Genomic DNA, 13,662 nt, shown 5'->3' on the forward strand with positions numbered 1-13,662 from the left:
TGTATGTGAATTTTTAAAAACCGGCTGGGCATAGTGGCTGTAATCTCAGCACTTTGGGAGGCCAAGGTAGGTGGATCATTTGAGGTTAGGAGTTTGAGACTGGCCTGGCCAACATGGCGAAACCCCATCTCTACTAAAAATACAAAAATTAGCTGGGCATGGTGGTGTGTACCTGTAGTCCTAGCTACTTGGGAGGCTGAGGCATGAGAATCACTTGAACCTGCGAGATGGAGGTTGCAATGAGCCGAGATCACACCACTCTACTCCAGCCTGGGTGACACAGAGAGACTTTTGTCTCAAACAAACAAAAAACAGACCAGGCACAGTGGCTTATGCCTGTAATCCTAGCATTTTGGGAGGCTGAGGCAGGTGGATCACTTGAGGTCAGGAGCTCAAGACCAGCCTGACCAACATGGGTGAAACTCCATCTCTACAAAAAATACAAAAAATTAGCCAGGCATGGTGGCGTACACCTGTAATCCCAGCTACTCGGGAGGCAAAGTCAGGAGAATCACTTGAACCTGGGAGGCAGAGGTTGCAGTGAGCTGGTATTATGCCGCTGTATTGCATATGCATATGCCACTGCATTATAGGGGTGAGCCACCACGCCCAGCTGTATGTGACACAGCCTGGGTGACAGAGCCAGACTCCATCTAAAAAAAAAAAAATTAAATAAATACAAAAATAAAAAATCTTTCTTGGCCAGTTTCCTCAGCTGTAAAATTAATATTCCTATTCCATAGGATCGTAGTTTGGGGTGGATGTAATGTGGTAAATTGTATACCACAGTGTTTATTGTGGATACATAGTGAATGGCTAGCTGTGTCCCAGGATTCCAGTGCTGGCTTAGTTGCTCTGTGTGGCCTTGGAAAACCACTTCACTTCACTGAGCCTCACGTTTCTGACTTGCAAAATGAAAGGGTTGGAATAGGTGAACTCTCACATCCCTCCCAATCTGGCAAGGACCTCTGTAGTACTCCTTGATGATGAAAACACTAAAAATTATGACTTGGCCGGTTGCAGTACCTGAAATCCCAGCACTTTGGGAGGCCGACGCAGGTGGATCATGAGGTCAGGAGTTCGAGACCAGCCTGGCCAACATGGTGAAATCCTGTCTCCCCTAAAAATACAAAAATTAGTTGGGCCTGGTGGTGGGCGCCTGTAATCCCAGCTACTCAGGAGGCTGAGGCAGGAGAATCGTATGAACCCGGGAGGCAGAGTTGCAGTGAGCCGAGATCGTGCCATTGCACTCCAGCCTGAGTGACAGAGCAAGACTCCATCTCAAAAAAAAAAAAAAAAAAAAAGAATGACTTGTGTTTGTGCAGTTGTTGGCATGTTTCAAAGCACTTTTAAGTAACTTACTTCACTGATTACCTTACCTAGCATTTAATATATTCTACTGCAATGACAATCTTCGGAAATAGAGGTGTAAATCACTAGGAAACTGAGGCCGAGATGTGACAGGGTCAGGGCCAGGGCAGGGGAAGCTGACACACTCGTGCAGAGGGGCCCTGCAGAGAGAGCTGCTGCAGAATCCTCCATCTGCTCATGAGGCCTCCTTCCTTCCACTCGCCAATGCCAGGATAGGTGCCAGGCCTGGCTCCCATGCCAGCGCTTAGGGACACAGTGGCATAGTAGCTATGTATGCAGTGGGCTTGTCACACATAGCCCACCCCAGACCCTCCCCTGCTGGCTCAGGATGCTAGGGGCCACACGCGCCTGCTCTGTTGCAGGTCAGTGGCGACAGAAGCTTTCTAAACCTCTTACTAAATCTGCTCTTAGTCTGAGGAGAATTCTTTTTGATATTGTTGGCTAGAAATTAAACAGAACAGTATCTCACAGCATGTTAAGACAACAGGCCAGGTGCAGTGGCTCATGCCTGTAATCCCAGCACTTTGGGAGGCCAAGGTAGGCAGATTGCTTGACTCCAGGAGTTCAAGACCAGCTTGGGCAACATAGTGAGACTGTGTCTCTACAAAAAAAAAAAAAAAGTTTTTTAAATTGCTGGGAATGGTGGTGTGTCCCTGTAGCCCCAGCTACTTGTGAGACTGAGGTAGGAGGATCACTTGAGCCCAGGAGGTTGAGGCTGCAGTGAGCTGTGTTCGTGCCATTGCATGCCAGCCTGGGCAATAGAGGGAGGTTCTGTCTCAAAACAAAACAAAAACAAAAGCAAAAAAGACTGTAGATATGAAGTCCTTTTCTCTTTTTTCAGTGTATGCAGGGAGAGGAAGCCCTAGGGCATCCATTCTCCCTCTCTGTCTGTCTCACCCACACACCCCACACCACACACACACACACACACACACACACACACACACTTTTAGCCCTGCTTGGAAGGTAGGGTAGGATTATGTCAAGGGTTCCACAGCCCTGATGTGGGATACAGTGAAAAACCACATGGGACTTGTAATGGAAGGGTGACAAGGAGCAGTGAAGAGTGCTTCTTGTGCTCCCGACGAGATCTCACATGGCCTGGGGTCATCAGGCCCACCTCTGTACCTTCAAGCGGGTAGAGGTGTTGCCTGCCCTCCCCGCTTCACAGGTGGCTCTGGGCTGAGCTGCAGAGGCACCTGAGTGGGGCGGGGGATGGGGGAAGGCAGTGCTGTGGATACAGCTCCTGGCTGCAGGTAATTAATTAGATAGGGCTGGAGGCCTAGGGCGGGAGGGCCTGGGGATCAGCCAAGAGACCCAGGTGTCCAGGCAGGAAGCCCTGGGCACCCACTCACACTCACAGCCACCCTGAGGACTGAGGGGTGGAAACAGGAGCACAGGGAATTCCTCTCCAGGCATCGGCTCCTGGGAGTGAGTAGGTCAGGCAGGAGGGAGATAGAACAGCTGTGGGAACCAATAAGGTCTCAAGGCCTGGAAGTAGGGTGGGGAGGTGTCACTTCCAGATGTGCCCTTGGACGGATCAGGCAAGTGGGAGGCTATTCCTGGGGATGGAGGGAGGCTTGGGGGAGCGAGGTAGGCCTGTGACTACCTGCCATGTGGCTGAGACCCTACCCTTCTCCTCCCTCCCTCCCACATTGAGAAGGAAGCCCCAGTCTACCTCCCTGCCCCCTGCCCTCTGTTCTAAAACACAGCAGCCTGCTTGCACCCTATGACCTGCCAAGAGGCAGGGACTTAGGCTACAGGGAGGGAGGGTGGGGCTCATTTTGAACTTGGGGCCCAATTGCCCTCCTGAACATGGACCAGAACAACTTCTGACCCATTTGTACCCTTCGGACTGAAAATCACCCACAGCAGCACCTCCAGGCCAGGCAATGCAAGGACCAGGATTGGGGCCTGCCCTGGTGCCACACATGAGCACCAGCACCCTGCATCCCTCTGCTTTCAAGCCCTGGGCTGGAGGCAGGAGTGGGTTGGGGTGAAGGCCAGGGTTTGTTGTGGTTCTGATAATGTCAGGGCTTTTGAGGCAAGAGAAATGTGCAGTCTGCACATTGCTTACATTTTTCTTATGAGGCCAGGCTAGGAAATGGTTGAAAATGAAAGCAAGGGAGGGTGAGCACACTATCCTTAAAGACACACTCTTGGTGCCCCCTGTTTCCCTGGGGGTGAGGGAAAGGGCGTCTTGGTGGGGATCTAGTGCATTCTTGGTGGGGACCCAGTGCAGTCTTGGTGGGGATCCAGTGCAGAAGCAGCTGTGGGCATGGGTGGGAGGAATTGCCATGGTCTCGGCCTAGATGTTTCCTGGACCAGACGCCTCCACCACTGCATCGGCTCTTTATGACCTCAACTTCATCCTCACTGGAGATTGAAAAGCATGCATAGCTGGATGAAACACAGCCAGGCTTTCGGATTACAGTGGTCCCCCTTATCCTCAGAGCATACATTGCAAGACCTCCAGTGGATGCCTGAAACCTCAGATAGTATTGAACCCTACATATACTGTGTTATTTCCATCTGATATCCGGGACAGCTTCTAAGTGACTAAAACAGATAGCAATAGCGTGGATACGCTGAGCAAAGGGATGATTACACCTCCCTGGCAGGTGCAGTGGGATGGCATGAGATTTCATCCCACTACTCAGAATGGCATACAATTTAATTTTTAAAAATTAAATTAAATGTTCTTTTTAGAGATAATGTCTCACTATGTTGCCCAGGCTGGTGTCGAACTCCTGGACTCGAGTGGTCCTCCTTCCTCAGCCTCCCAAAGTGCTGGGATTACCAGAGTGAACCACCATGCCCAGTAATGGCTTGCAACATAAAGCTTACGACTTTTCTTTTTTTTCTGAACTTTTCCATTTAATATTTTTTAATCTTAGTTGACCGTGGGTAACTGAACCTCAGAAAGTGAAACTGAGGATAAGTGGGAACTTCTGTATTTCAGCCCTAGAGGCAGGGGCTGCTGGGATGAGGAGGGGTGAGGGAGAAGAGTCATAGCACTGGTGCGTGGGTCCCTGTTTGCTCCCATGAACCCCCATCCCCTTGACATGGGTGGCTGGCAGGGCTGGGAAGACAGACCCAGGTTTGGGGCTCTGCCTCCTGCATGGCTCTTCCCAGCTGCACCTTCTCCACTGACTTCACCCAGCTCCTCAATGTCCGTCCGGCCAGGAGTCGGGGCAGCCCCTGGCAATCCACTTCTTTCTTTCCCCAAATCCCATCCTCTTCTGGCCTAAAACACCTCCAGTCACTTGTTTTTTTCTTCTGCCCTTCATTCTCTTTTCCACTCTTTTCTTTACCCCGGGGTCCGTAAGTGTTACCTTGGGGTCCCTAAATGTAGAATGGAGAGGAGGGACCCCTGGAAGTCAAAACAGACTCTCAGGAACTGAGGTTGTATAAGAGTTCCCTAGGGAACTTGACTGCTCCCTCCTTTTCAGATGTGCATGGACCTTTGCTCTTCTGTCTCCTCTGAATGTCTGAATGGGAAGTTCCCAGTTACCCCTTCACTCCACCCAGTGAGGTTTCTCCCCATTGCTCCTGCTCTGGCAGTGCTGAACACCCATCTGCTTCCTCTCCTCCTTCCCCCCACTCTCCCACGCTTGCTGGCGTCTCCATTCACAGTGACTGTGCCTCACCAGCCAGAAGCTGTTCTGTGGCTTCTGCACCAGCAGATTCTCTTCTTAACTGGTATTCTATACTGTGTCTGTGCTCTTCAGAACATGATTCCATTTTCTACCTGCTCTCTATTTTTTGCTTGAGTGAGTGTGTGTGTGTGTGTGTGTGTGTGTGTGTGCTGGAGTTTCTATAGGGTGTCCTTTCAAATAAACAGACACTGAGGTTCCAGAGTAGGACTGCTGGATTTGGGGTAGAAGAAAGCCTTTGTTTGGGCAATGCCCCTGAAGGTTTCATTTGGCTCCTGGTAGCTGGTATCAGCACAGGGTGGGCTCAAAGCTCGGGTGAAGTAGATTACAGTGGCGAAAGGTCTGGGCCTGGGCAACAGGTGGACTGGCCTCTAGCTCTAGCTCAGAGACAATCACAGGATCCTCTCTCAAGCTTTCTGTGACTTGGTTTCCTCATCTGTCATGTGGAGATAATGTCACCTGCTGACCCACCCCCTAGGCTGTGGAGTGGAGAGAATGCTCCATCCAGAACGGCCTGCTCACTGCTCCCAGAAACCTCCCAGCTCACTCCCCTCCAGCACGCTGCCCATATTCCCTCCTCGGACTGTTCTCTCTAGGCCCTCTCCCTTCCTAAATCCTAGCTCTTCTTCAAACACAGTCCAATCCTTTCTCCTCTATAAAACCTTCCCTGACTACTCCAGTTGATAGTGTTGGGTTTCTTCTTTCAACTTCTATAACACTCAGAGTTGGCACTACTCAATGAGCATGTAATTCTTATGTGAGGATTTCTCAACCTCAGCACTATTGGCATTTTGAGCTAGATCATTCTTTGTTGTAGGGTGTCACCCAGTGCATTGTAGGATGGTCAGCAGCACCATTAGATGCCAGTAGCACCCCTCCAGTTGTGACAACCAAAAATGTCTTCAGACACGGCCAAATAAATCCTGGGGTAAAAATGACCCCAGCTGAGAATCATTACTTTATATTGTTACTTAGCTATTTAGCTTTTTGTTTGTTTTTGAGATGGTGTCTCGCTCTGTCACCCAGGCTGGACTGCAATGGTGCAATCTTGGCTCACTGCAACCTCCACCTCCCGGGTTCAAGTGATTCTCCTGCCTCAGCCTCCTGAGTAGTGGGACTACAGGCGCCTGCCACAGTGCCCAGCTAATTTTTTTTTTTTTTTTTTAATTTATAGTAGAGGCAGGGTTTCACTATGTTGGCCAGGCTGGTCTCGAACTGCTAACCTCAAGTGATCTTCCCTCTTTGGCTTCCTAAAGTGTTGGAATTACAGGTGTGAGCCACCACACCCGGCCTGTTATTTAGCTTTTAATGTTTCATTTGCCTGGCCAGATTTCTTTGTATGCCCTCATGTGTCTAGCACACTATACATGTCATATGCCCCAAGATTATCTGTTAAACAAATCAGTATACTCTTTTCTTTTTTTTTTTTTTTTTCAAGTATACTCTTTTCAAGCATTAAAAGTGCAAGTAGAAAATTAGCTGGGCATGGTGGTGCATGCCTGTAGTCCTAGCAACTCAGGAGGCTGAGGCAGAGGCGACTGGCTGACCCCAGGAGTTTGAGGCTGCAGTGAGCTATGATCGTGCCTCTGAACTCCATCCAGCCTCAGTGACAGAGCGAGGTCATATCTGAAAAGAAAAAAAAAAAAAAGGCCAGGCATGGTGTCTCACACTTGTAATCCCAGCACTTTGGGAGGTCAAGCCAGGTGGATCACCTGAGGTAGGAAGTTTGAGACCAGCCTGACCAACATAGAGAAACCCTGTCTCTACTAAAAATAAAAAAGTAGCCAAGTGTGGTGGCATATGCCTGTAATCCCAGCTACTCAGGAGGCTGAAGCAGGAGAATCACTTGAACCCGGGAAGCGGAGGTTGCGGTAAGCCAAGATCGTGCCATTACACTCTAGCCTGGGCAACAAGAGCAAAACTCTATTTAAAAAAAAAAGCAAGTAGAAGTTATCACAGCTACCTTAGGCCTAAGTTACACTATATGAGATGGAGACATTCATGTTTGTTTCTAAAACATTAGTTCAGTGTCTTCCCACAATCAGATTGTGGGGAACAATTGTTAGCAAGGAATGTTGCTATGTCTACTGCAGAAATTCTGTTACAATAAGTGTAACATACAACAAAAACATTTCCAAGCTAAAACCCACTTATTTCAAGTGATATTTACTCAGATTGAACTCTGAATCACAAAATAATTAGAACTATCCTTGGAAGGCCACTGCAATGGGCTGTGATTTGTTTTAAATTCTCTGCTGATGTGTTAGGTTCAGTACACTGGAAGAGGAGAGTTAGTAAGAAGGTATTTAAAAGAGTGATTAGTGTGTCTACCTGCCCAGGAAATCTCTCTTGTGTTCTCTCTGGGTTGGGCTATCTCCCTCCTTTTGACCATAAGAGACCTTTGTGCCCTCTTTTGGCACTGCCTAGGCAGTAGAAGTTGTTAGAAAAGACTCAAGAGTTGGAGTAAACAGGCCGGGGGTCTTACCCGGCCTCCACCAATCATCGTTGTCTGACTGTGGAAAAGCTCCTTAAGCTTCCTGAGCTTCAGTTTCCTTGCCTGAGAAATAGACATAAATAATGAAATGCAGTGAGGATTAATGAGGAAAGTATGCCAAGTGCCTCTCCTCGTGTCTGGCACATACATACTCAATTGACATTGGTCTTCTTTCTACCATTAGTGTTGGTCTCATAGCTATCCTTGCTTTTTCCATCCCCCTCATTCTTTGCACTCCTCTAACACCTAGCACAGTGCCTTGCCCATAGTGGGAGCTCCATACAGGAGCATTTTTGATAAAAGGACTCAGCTCTTGACTCCAGGAAGTCTGGAAGGTGAGGGAATGTAGACAGACTAGCACTTGGACTGACCTGACGATCACCCTCTCAATCTTGTAGCCCATGTTAATTTTTTTTTTTTGACAGACAGGATCTCACTCTGTTGCCCAGGCTGGAGTGCAGTGGTGCAGTCTCAGCTCACTGCAGCCTCAACCTCCTGGGCTCAAGTGATCCTGCCGCCTCAGGCTCCTGAGTAGCTAGAACCACAGGGTGTGCCACCATGCCCAGCAAATTTTTGTATTTTTTTGTAGAGATGGGGTTTTGCTATGTTGCCCAGGCTGGTCTTGAACTCCTGAGCTCAAGTGATCCTCCCACCTTGGCCTCCCACAGTGCTGGGATTACAGGCTTGAGCCACCATGCCCGGCTAGGATTCTAATCCTATAAGTATATTTGACTCATATATTTTTTTTCCAGCTGGAAAGAACTTTCTACATTATTTAATCCAATAATCTCATTTCTCAGATTAGGAAACTGAGACCCAGTGAGGATACATAGCTCCTTCATGTACAAAAGATTAAAACAGTCTATTGTCCTCATGCCTTTAGAAGATTAAATAGTTTGCTTTAGTTCCAATTTTTTGTTATTGTTTTTGTTTTGTTTCAGAGTCTCGCTCTGTCACCCAGGCTGCAGTGCAGTGGTGCCATCTTGGCTCACTGCTGCCTCCGCTTCCCATGTTCAAGCAATCCTCCACCTTAGCCTCCTGAGTAGCTATGATTACAGGTGTGCGCCACCATGCCTGGCTAAGTTTTGTATTTTTAGTAGAGATGGGGTTTAACCATGTTGGCCAGGCTGGTTTCGAATTCCTGACCTCATGTGATTCGCTTGCCTTGGCCTCCCAAAGAACTGGGATTACAGGCGTGAGCCACTGCACTGGTCTAGTTCTAGTTTTGTCTAGTAGTTCCTCTAGACCAGAACCTCTCAGTCTCAGCACTATTGATGTTTGGGGTCAAATAATTATTTATTGTGAAGAGTCATTGTAGGATATTTAGCAGCATCCCTGGTCTCTACCCACTAGATGCCATGAATACACCCTTTCTCCCCTTAGTCATAACAATAAACAATGCCTGTAAACATTGCCAAATGTCCCACAGAGAACTACTGGCTTAGACATTACTGTAGGTAAAATCCCTTCATATGAAATGCTGAGGCCCTCAGGTTATTCCATCACAACATGATTGCTTTAATGAATAGTTTGCTAGCAAATCTCATTTGTAGCCAACGAGCTCTGGAGATAAGGCAGAGCTGTTCTGTATTGCATGCCGGGTCTCAGCTACTACTTGAGTACTCTCATTATGTATGTGTGTTCATTTATGTGTTATATTCTGCCTACCTCCAGGAGCTTTTAAAGTGGTCCCAAAGCATTTCTTTCTCAGAACGTCTGGCCCTGTCTGTGTGTTGCCTGGGTGTCTGGGCTGTATGGAGGGGTGTCCTTCGCTGCCAGAGCCCTTCCCACATTGTCTTCTAGTTGCCTACCTGTCTCCCAGCCCCCTGGACTTTAAGGCCCATGACAGTAAAAACAATGACCATCTTGCTCAGCATTATACTCCCAGCATCTAGATGGCACATGAGAGGTACCCAATAAACATTTGTTGAATGGCTATATAATAGAAATTATATATTGTATTTAGCCGGAGGTCAAAAGTATACAAGTTAGCTACAGCTTACTTAGTTTACAATAATCGTTGCTTGTGTTTATTAAGAGCCTACTATGTACCAAGAACTTTACATGTGTTATCTTGTTAATCACGAAACAACCTTATAGACAGTATTAGCCCCATTTGAAAGATGGGAAACTGTGGCTCAGAGAGAGTTTATGACTTGGGTAATTACATAGTAACCCAGATTTGGACCAAGGCCCACCTAACTGCAGAATCCAGCCCTAGTCTGCTTTGATATATGAGGGGTCTTCAAAAAGTTCATGGAAAATGCATATTATGAAAAAATCTATGCCTGGACTTCAATTTTTTTTGCACCAAAATACACTCATACTAACTTTTTATAATGTGTCTGAACAGGATCTAGTTTGAGGCACTAAAAAGGGTAAGACATCAGTTTGAAAAGCACTCCTATCAAAGCAAAGGAATTCTGCTAAAATTGAAGCAAGAACGAACAATAAATATATGATGAAGTTTAGGTGGAAGAATGATGAAATTACTGATGCTTTATACAAAGTTTATGGGGACAATGTCCCAGCGAAATCAGCAGTTTACAAATGGATAAATTGTTTTAAGAAGGGTTAAGATGTTGAAGATGAAACCCAAAGCAGCAGACCATCTACATCAATTTGCAAAGAAAAAATTAATCTTGTTTGTGCCACAACTGAAGAGGCTGATGATTAATAGCAAAAACAGTAGCCAACATCATAGACATCTCAATTGATTCAGTTTACACAATTCTGACTGAAAAAAAATTAAAATTGAGCAAACTTTCCACTCAATGGGTTCCAAAACTGTTCCCCAATGGCAGGTAAGGAATGTGGAAAATCTATTTTTCTCCCATCTAAGTTGAAGTCTATTGACTAGGCAAAGGGAGATGGATAGTATCTTCCACCTGTCTTGCCCTAGCTTGGGAGGTCTGTGCCCAAAGCAGTCACAGAGAAGAGCAGAGCTTTTAATGGAAATTTTAAAACTATGGGATCAAGATGCTGAAGTATTTCTTTGAAGACTTGTAACAACAGATGAAACATAGCTTTCCCATTACAATCCTGAAGACAAAGCACAATCACAGCAATGGCTACTAAGAGGTGGAAGTGGGTCCAGTCACAGCAAACGTGGACTGGTCAAGAGCAAAGGTCGTGGCAACAGTTAATTGAGATGCACAAGGCATTTTTCTTGCTGACTTTCTGAAGGGCCAAAGAATGATAACATCTGTTTATTGTGAGAGTGTTTTGAGAAAGTCAGCCAAACCTTTAGCAGAAAAATGCCTGGGAGAAAGCTTCAACAGAGAGGGCCCTTCTCCATCACAGTGCTCTTGCTCACTCCTCTCGTCAAATAAGGGAAATTTTTCGAGTGTTAATGGGAAATCATTAGGCATCCACCTTACAGTCCTAATTTGGCTCCTTCTGACTTGGTTTTGTTTCCTAATCTCAACAAAAATCTTGGCTGGGCGCAGTAGCTCACGCCTTTAATCCTAGCACTTTGGGAGGCTGAGGCGGGTGGATTGCCTGAGGTCAGGAGTTCTCGACTAGCCTGGCCAACATGGCAAAACCCTGTCTCTACTAAAAGTACAAAACTAGCTGGGCATTGTGGCCCACACCCGTAATTCCAGCTACTCGGAAGGCTGAGGCACGAAAATCTCTTGAACCCGGGAGGTGGGGGTTGCAGTGAGCCAAAATCACACCATTGCTCTCCAGCCTGCCTGGGTGACAAAGTGAGACTTTGTCTCAAAAAAAAAAAAAAAAAAAAGAAAAGAAAAGAAAAGAAAAGAAAAAACAATCTTTAAAGGGCTCCCATTTTTTTCAATTAATAATGTAAAAAAGACTGCACTGACATGCTTAAATTCCAAAGACTTTAAGTTCTTTAGAGGATGGACTAAATGGCTGGTATCATGGCTTACAAATGTGTCTTGAATTTGATGGAGCTTATGCTGAAAAATAGTTTATTTTTCCTTCTTATCTTTTAATTCCATTTTTCCATGAATTTTTGTTTGTTTGAGACAGTCTTGCTCTGTCGCCCTCTTTTTCAGTACATTGCCTTCGTGTGACAATTGTTCATTGTGTTATAATGCATTTAATTATGTTACAGTTATCGTTCATGTCATTCTTACCGTCCTGGTAACTTTATTTGGATTTGGGTTTTCTCCGCAGTTTAACATGTTTACCGACAATCCTTTAAAGTTTAGGCTATAGCTAGTTCTAAGTTTCATCTGTTGAGTAATTGATCGGTTTTGACTAGTTTCTCCTTCAGAGTCTTTTTAAACACATATGGCTACCTTATCTATGTATTTCCAAACAGAAACCTTTGACTTTATGGTAGTCTTTTTTAAATGGTGAGTCCAAAATCAATTTCTTGGGCCCTTCACCAAAAAAGGAGACAGAATACAAAGTACCAGAGGACACTGAATAGAATCAATTAATTAATTTTAGTTTTTTGGTGTTGTTGAGACAGTCTCACTCTGTCATCCAGGCTGGAGTGCAGTGACCCGATCTCACTTCACTGCAAACCTCGGCCTCCTGGGTTCAAGCTGTTCTCATGCCTCAGCCTCCTGAGTAGCTGGGACTACAGGCGTGCACCAACATGCTTGGCTTTTTTTTTTTTTTTTTTGAGACGGAGTCTCATTCTGTCACCAGGCTGGAGTGCAGTGTGCAATCTCGGCTCACTGCAACCTCCGCCTCCCGGGTTCAAGTGATTCTCCTGCCTCAGCCTCCCGAGTAGCTGGGACTACAGGCACGCACTACCACACCCAGCTAATTTTTGTGTTTTTAGTAGAAACAAGGTTTCACCATGTTAGCCAGGATGGTCTCTGTTAAGTGATGGTCAGGAGGTCTCTTGACCTCGTGATCCATCCACCTCAGCCTCCCAAAGTGCTGAGATTACAGGTCTGAGCCACCGCGCCCAGCCTAATTTTGTGTTTTTTAATAAAGATGGAGTTTCGCCATGTTGGCCAGGCTGATCTGGAACTCCTGACCTCAGGTGATCTGACCGCCTCAGCCTCCCAAAGTGTTGGGATTACAGGCGTGAGCCACTGCGCCCAACCTAAATTTTAAAAAACTATAAAAAAAAAAAAATCCTGATTCTGGGGAGTGGGTATGTGCATAGGAAGAGGCACGATGAAGGATAAAGTCCAAGATCTTACAGTTGCATAAATTCAGCTTCCTTTGTGAAATACTTGCTGAAAGTCTGACCCCAATACATCTTAGCACGCCTCAATCACGCAGTGTTTACCATTTGTTCCCTCAGACTTGTCAGACTTTTTTAAAAGTCCAGATGCTTCCCGACTTAAAGATGGGGCTGCTTCTGGATAAATCCATCTGTAATGTTGAAAAATCATAAGTCGACCATTGTAAGTCAAGGACCATCTGTATATGGCATGAGAATTATCAGCTGTATATTTTCATCTACTTTGTCTCCTGAAGTAAATTGCCTGAGGGCAAGGACTCTTACATTTCTTTGTCATTTTTGCTAGGTGCTCATCACTGTTCACAATGATAACAGTAGGAAAAAGTACGCCATCTAGTAAGTGGACAAACAAGTTTGAGTACACTGCTCTGCCCCACTCCCTTGTTATAGGGTAACATAACAAGGCAAAGTACCTCCACAACGAGGTAAGACTAGGTCCTGTTCCTGAAGGAGCCCGCAGCCTTGTCTGTTCTGTTCGTTCCCTGGCAGATTACAGGCTGCGGAAATCCCTCTCCCCGCTCTCTAATGTGGAGTCGGCTGAGCACGACTCTGTCGTCCCAGCGCGGGAGGCCTGCGGCCGGCGGGTAGGAGGCGCTCCAGGGGACCTGGCATCGTCAGTGTGCAGCAAAGGAGCGGACCTGCGACGCAAGGAGAAGCCCTGCCTCCAGAGCCCCGCTCCTTTCCTCTTCTGGTTTTCCTCGGAAAGGGCCAGGAGACACTGGAAGGTCCGGACAGCAGCGAGGGGACGGGGTCCTTTCCAGTCCTACCCATGTACGGACACCTCTCCCCCTCATCCCCCGATATACCCTCGCTGAATCCGGGATGGGAGAGAACAACCGAGTCTAGGCATCTGCGTAGCAGCGCTGTGGAGAGCCGGGAGCCCAGGGCGGAGCCCAGTTGACTCCCGGATTCCCCTGCCCCGCCCCCGGCACTAGGCCCCGCCCCGGCGGGCCCGCCCCTCCTCG

The 13,662-nt window shown here is 46.9% G+C and overlaps 1 protein-coding gene across 1 annotated transcript; it reads left to right on the forward strand.

The window, feature by feature from the left end:
• Window positions 1–12,989: 12,989 nt before the first annotated feature.
• Window positions 12,990–13,546, forward strand: LOC117072381. The gene is made up of 2 exons (XM_033192484.1): window positions 12,990–13,033; window positions 13,187–13,546. The coding sequence occupies exons 1-2, from the start codon at window positions 13,003–13,005 to the stop codon at window positions 13,510–13,512; spliced, it is 357 nt and encodes a 118-aa protein (XP_033048375.1). The 5' UTR covers window positions 12,990–13,002; the 3' UTR covers window positions 13,513–13,546.
• The last annotated feature ends 116 nt before the right edge of the window (window positions 13,547–13,662 follow it).

This window comes from Trachypithecus francoisi, unplaced genomic scaffold, assembly GCF_009764315.1.
Source record: "Trachypithecus francoisi isolate TF-2019V2 unplaced genomic scaffold, Tfra_2.0 Lachesis_group4, whole genome shotgun sequence".
Classification (NCBI taxonomy): domain Eukaryota; kingdom Metazoa; phylum Chordata; class Mammalia; order Primates; family Cercopithecidae; genus Trachypithecus; species Trachypithecus francoisi.